This window comes from Rhamphochromis longiceps, linkage group LG7, assembly GCF_057381845.1.
Source record: "Rhamphochromis longiceps isolate RC_006_pf linkage group LG7, R_longiceps_female_GT1.1, whole genome shotgun sequence".
NCBI classification, from domain to species: Eukaryota; Metazoa; Chordata; class Actinopteri; order Cichliformes; family Cichlidae; genus Rhamphochromis; species Rhamphochromis longiceps.
The window spans coordinates 10,039,164-10,045,213 of record NC_140563.1 but is presented as its reverse complement, the minus strand read 5'-3'; the positions used below and the strand labels follow the sequence as shown (position 1 = coordinate 10,045,213).

Below are 6,050 nucleotides of genomic sequence, written 5' to 3'. Positions count from 1 at the left end.
GAACTGTGGGATACATGTATTTTTTCCCTTCACAGTCACTGAGAAATCAATGTTAAGAACTAAGCTGAGGCATCAAAGACCAACAGCCTATCTGACCTGCATAGAGCCCCACTGTGGGGTATAATGCAGCATTGTACACCAGTTACTTAAAGACCCATTCATGCAGACACTAAGTAAATGCATAGGACCGTAAGATGGGGGTGTTGGCTAAGATACGATTTACAATACTACCTCCAGCCTTTACGATTAAACAACTTACACACAAATGGAAATATTTTCGGAGAGAAGAAAAGAAAAACATTAGATGAAAGTGTTTCTGATTAGAGAAATACAAACCAAAGATTTTATTTTTCATAGCCTCCTTTGTCTCTCCATAAAAATAGTGTTGCTAAAAATAAAACATTAAAAGAAAAAGAAACACAAAGTAATTTTTCGATGTAGTCCATGGAAAAGTCCCGGTATCATCAGACATTCATTTTGTTTTAACTCAACCCTCTTTGTTTTCTCCAAAAGCAGAATGGTCAGCAAAGCCCTGTATCACTTCACCACATGTCTGTTCCTTTGAAAAATTAGCATCGGAATGAGCCCTTGCGGAGACAAGTCAGGCAACTGCTGTAATGCATTACTAAATTAGCCCTAAACACTACACAAGCCAATAAGAAGCATGTCAAAACCTAAGGGAAAAAAATAATACAAAATGCAAACAATAACAGAACAACATATTTGCAACAACTGTTATTAGCCTGCATTCCACATTTGCCAGTTAAACCAGAGGGGAATCATGTGCACACTAAATAAACATGTTTAGATACGCTACAACTAAGAAGCACTGGCACTGTCAAATAAACGCAGCTGAACTCCAGCGAACAGAGGGTTAAACCTTAGCTGCAGAATTTCACTGCAGTCCAAAAGCATTTGGCTGATAGCTACTGAACAGCACAATCTATCTGTGCCATTATGCTGCTATTGGACAAATGTTTGTATCTATCTAGAATTTGCTTTGTGTGTTTTTAAACTCCTTAGTTTGGAAATACCATTTTATTGCATATAATATTTGGCACAGTTAAAACTGGAGCTTCCATTTGGGGCTGGATTTAGAAACTGGTGCCTTTGCAAAGAGCTTCTTACTGCCTCCTAAATATGGTCGAAAACAAACTAAATGCCTCTTTTCCTATGCTAGACATCACAACTTTCCTTTTTTCATTTAAAAAAAAAGCAATTAATTATCCATTTTTTAAATAGAAGTCACCAGTTATTAGAAAATAGTTTCAAATTACTTTCTTTTCTAATATAATTTGCATGTCTCACCACTGCCTGACGGTAGTTTTATTTATATATATTTATTTATTTTTTTCATATTTATATACTTATGTATAGGCATGTACAAGAAACAAAAAATGTCTCTGTTTTGCACTTCTGTACAAAAGAAAGTTACCGTTCTGTTCTTTGTGCATTCTATTGCATGGACTGGTGAGCAGAGATGAGGGGAGAGGTTCGGACAGAGTCAGACATAAATCCATAGGGAGCGTTACTCAGATTTGGGTCTCTTGAACCTTGTCCTTGCCATGAGTAGTCTTAATGACGTAGGGATCAGCAATGGTGCTGATGTGGCTGTGATGCTGTCTAACAGAGCGGTGAAGAGAGTTGTTCTGAGTCCAATGGGCACCGTAACCGCCCTGGCGGGATGAGGAGGACACATACCCAGGCTTAAAGGTGTTGCTGTTGTGTTCCACCAGTGTAGGCAGTACTAAACCTGTGTCATCAGAGCCACTAGATCCAGATGTGGGCGGTGGAACAGGAGGAACTTCTTCCTCCATCTGTATGATTTCTATGGTCCTGGCTGCTGCCACGGTGCTTCTCTGTTGATGCCTCTTGCGCAACTTATAGAACACTATTAACATGGCAGCTGCCAGCAAGGTAACAGCAACAAAACACCCAATAATGATTTTGGTGGTTTTCATCACCTCATCCAGGCTGGCAGCTGGCTCACTAGGGACTCTGGCAGTGGGAATTGATACCTGCCTTGGAGTCTGAGTGTTTTGAAATAGCACAGTAGGTGTGGAGATAAAGACAGGTTGAAATACAGAGGGTGATGCAGGGACAGTGGGCTTGGGTTTAGGGGTCTCCTCCACTGTGGGCGCCAAAACTTCCACCGTTACAGTGGTAAAGTAGGACAGATTAGATGTATTGAGTTCAGCATTGCTGACGTTTAGGTAGGCCGAGGCGTTGGAATTTCCTGCCATGTTGCTCACCATGCAAGTGTAAACACCTGTATCTGATGGGAGAACATTGGAGAAATTAAGTGTTCCATCATTAAGGACAGATATTCTTGGATGAGCCGAGCCATGGGTCAAAACAGTTCCATTAGGGAGAAGCCATCGTACTGAGCTCATGGCAGCTGTGCGACACTTAAGCTCTGCCACCCTCGCTGCTGAAATGTTAAGATCTCTTGGAGCATCAAGTATGAATGGTGCTGAACACTGAAAGGTTGTTTGATCAACTTCCACCAGGTAGCGTCCTCTCATGTGGACTGGAGTGTGGCAGCGTCCACAGCAGGTGGAATTTGTGGGAATGTATTCTCTGAGCCACCAAGAGAGCCACACTACATCACAGTCACATCGCCATGGGTTGTGATGAAGATGTAGCTCCACCAGATACTGCAGGGGGGTGAAGAGGTTATGGGGGAGAGACGACAGGTTATTGTGGGCTAAATTAAGCTCCACCAAGGCTGTGATGTCATCAAATGCATTCCTTTCAATCATAGTAATGGCAGAGTTCATAATCCATAGTTTACGTAAATTCTTGAGGCCACGGAATGCTCCAGGCTTCAGTTCAGGGAAAACATTCTCTGATATCTCCAACTCCTCCAATCCCACCAGTGGTGAAAGATTGGGAAACTCCCTCAGATTGCACATCCCCAGGTTCAGGTACTTCAGGTTGTGAAGGCCCTCGAAAGCGCCATCTGAGATGTACTCCAACTTCCTCAGCTCTCCCAGGTCCAGTCTCATGAGTGAGGGGACACGATTAAAGGCGTAAGAGGGGATGCTCTCAATGGGATTGTTTCTAAGCCACAATTCTCTAAGCTTTGATAGATATTCAAAAGCTCCACTAGGTATGACTGTCAGTCTGTTGTCGAACAGCTCCAGGGTGTTGAGACTGGTTAGACCATTGAAGGCCCCCACTTCAATCTGCCTGATAGCATTCCTGCCCAACTGTAGTACCTCCAAGTGATGCAGGTGTCTAAATGTATCTGCCTGTATGGTTTCTATGCTGTTTTCCATTAGGTTCAGGTACCTGGTGTTGGCTGGGATGTTAGGAGGAACCCTAATCAGCCCTCTGCGGGTACACACCACCTTGCTGAGCTGGTTAGTGCAGGAGCACACACCTGGACAGTTCTGTGGCTTAGCTGAGCCGAACTCAGGGCCTGTGGACTGGCACATAGTGAAGGCAGGCACCATGAGGGAAAGCACGGCGAGCAGGGCTGCATTCCAGGTAGGCTGCACACTAACCTGGCCCAGAGGACTCATGGTGTGGAGGGCTCATTATTCTGCATGGTGGGGGGATATGGCACACACCAAATGACAGACCACCCTAGCCTGGCTGGAGCAACTCAAGGCTCCAAAGTTCCATCGACAGTGCAGGGAGATGCTGCATCAAAATTGTTTTGTGAGGGAATGAAGGGGAAAAAAAGGAGGACAGATAAGGAGAGAGAGTGAGAGAGATTAATACAAGAGAAGAAACAGAAGAAAAGCAATGCAGCAATGTAAGAAATAGGTTGAGTAACAGTCTCAGTGACGTACCTCATTAGTTTGAAAGTCCTCCTTTTTGCCTCTTTCCAAATGTTAAGCACAACAGTCACATACAGCATTCATGTGTAATTCCTTTCCACAGAATGGCATGAGATAGATGGTTTCTTCTTTTTCCTTTTTTAAGAAAGTAGTGTGGCCCTCTATTAGCCAAGGGTACAAAATGGCTCCTGATATTAAAGACTGAGAGCAGCATGGAAAACACTCACAGACAGCAGTAAGGCCATGAAGGCTTAGCAGGTGCCCAGATTCCTTCTGCCCCCACCAACTGTCCCTCTGCCAGGCAGCAGACTCCAAAATGCAGCTGCACTATAGATAAATCACAACGATCCATAACGCAGTTAAACACGACAGAAGAGGAGAGAAGAAGTGACCAAGTGAAATGAATAAAAATCCTCAGTTCTGTCAGGTCCTGATACATGTGTTGGCTCGTCCGGCTGGTCGCCTGTTTGGGTGAGAGACCTCCCTCACTGTGACTTTGCCAAGGGCTTGTCGGTCGCTGATTAGCCCTGTTGTGACAGAGACTGAGAGACAGAAAAAGGCTAAAGAACTCCCGGCACAGTCATCCCCCTCTCCTCTCCTCTCCTCCTCTGTGTTCCTCTTGCTTCCTCCCAATGTTGGGCTGGCCCTGGTCAGAGCAGCTGCAGGCTGCTGTGTGCACAGCTAGCAGTAATCCGTCTATTCCTCCTGGGGGGAGGGGGGGTGGGGGTGGTGGGAGAGATGGTGGCGCTGTGTGGGGGGTGTAGAAGAGGATACGCTGCACTGTTGGAGCTTCGCAAAAGGCTGTCGGAAGAGAGAGAAAGCACTCTTGTCCTCTTCTGCAATGAGAGAATGCAGAGAGGATTACGCTTGAAGGATGTGTGTGGAAGTGGGCTCCGTATCTGTATCCATAAGCAGAGAATGGTGTTGAGGATCCTTCTCTCCGCTTGCTCTTTGTCCCCCAGGCTGCGTCCTGCAGTGGTCTTCTGCTTGCTTTTTTGTTAGTTTTTTCTCCAGGACTGAGGTAGTAAGTTGTGGCAGTTAGCCATGTGTGTGGCTGTCAGACTTGCGGCTGGCTGGTGGACTACTGCAGTAGCCAGAGTAGAAGAGAGAGAGAGAAAGAGAGGGGAAAGAGAGCCCGAAAGAGAATGAATGAGAGAACCACTGACAGATCAAGAGCAAGAAAAAGATAGAGTGTGCGAAGGAGAGTGTGTGTGTGTGTGTGTGTGTGTGAGAGAGAGAGAGAGAGAGATGGAGAGGCACGCGAGCGCTCTAACAGGCAGCCCACCGTCAGAGAAACAGCAGGAGCAGCATTCTAATCCACATCTCCTCTTCTTGTTTATTCTCCAATCTCTCTTTTTTCTCTATTCCCCCCCTTCGATGTGTGTCGGTGTTGCAGGCAGCTAAGATGCTCGCTCTGCCCCCTCCCTTTGTCCTTCAGTGGGAACGTGAATGTACTGCTGACGCACTCCTCATAGCTGCTCAGCCAGCCTCAGAGCAGTGCATTGGTTTGATGCAGTGTTCCTGTGTATTAACACATACAACCTCCCCTCCTCCCCCATCTCCCTCCCTTCACAATAACCATTTTCTCCTTTCTTTCTTTCTTTCTCTCTTTCTGTGTCAGAGTTTCTCACATGCTCTGTCCCTCACCGTCCTTCTTCTCTCTCGCTCTCTGGATCACTTTACCTGTGCCAGTCGTCCCTTCTCCTGCCATCTGTCTAGACACAGCTCTTCACAACCAGTTGTTAAAAATGAAAAATGCATTCCGATCTATGATTTAGAGACAAATGGTCAGACTTTCTAGGTTAACTTTAGAGTTTCTTTAGTTCTCTCTCTATCTCTGTCTCATCAGCGAAACAGTGCACCAGAGTTTTCCAGTGGAGATGCAGCTGTCCGTCTTGTAAAGCACAGTTTTAGGAGTGTTTTCCTCACTTGTTATTGATGCCATAAGGGGGAAATAAACAGAGTTGTTTTCTTATGATGGGTTTGACTTTCTTATTGTGTCACTTGTGTGGACGTATTATGTGTGTGGGTGTTTTGGAAGTGAGGGTATTGGATCGGGGGGGTTGTGACATCATAAAGGACTGAAACGCTGACCATGCTTCTCTGTCGGCTGGGCAGTCTTCTCTTCAGGGAGGAGAAAGATGAAAGCGCTTGCATGCAGTTATCTCTGGGAATGATGAGAGAAAGACAGACAGATAGAAGGAAAAGAGACTTACCGGGAGACGGGGGGGGGGGGGGGGGGGGGGGGGGGCTGGGTAGGAG

At 45.9% G+C, this 6,050-nt stretch overlaps 1 protein-coding gene across 1 annotated transcript; it reads right to left on the bottom strand.

Moving 5' to 3' along the window:
• Positions 1–313: 313 nt before the first annotated feature.
• On the bottom strand, positions 314–5,092 carry lrrc4.2 (leucine rich repeat containing 4.2). The gene is made up of 2 exons (XM_085412059.1): positions 3,801–5,092; positions 314–3,648 (listed from the first exon to the last, which is right to left on the bottom strand). The coding sequence occupies exon 2, from the start codon at positions 3,525–3,527 to the stop codon at positions 1,533–1,535; it is 1,995 nt and encodes a 664-aa protein (XP_085268185.1). The 5' UTR covers positions 3,528–3,648; positions 3,801–5,092; the 3' UTR covers positions 314–1,532.
• Positions 5,093–6,050: the final 958 nt, after the last annotated feature.

Excerpts from the sequence above, each read along its gene's own strand:
- lrrc4.2 (XM_085412059.1), bottom strand. The coding sequence starts at position 3,527 with ATGAGTCCTCTGGGCCAGGTTAGTGTGCAGCCTACCTGGAATGCAGCC.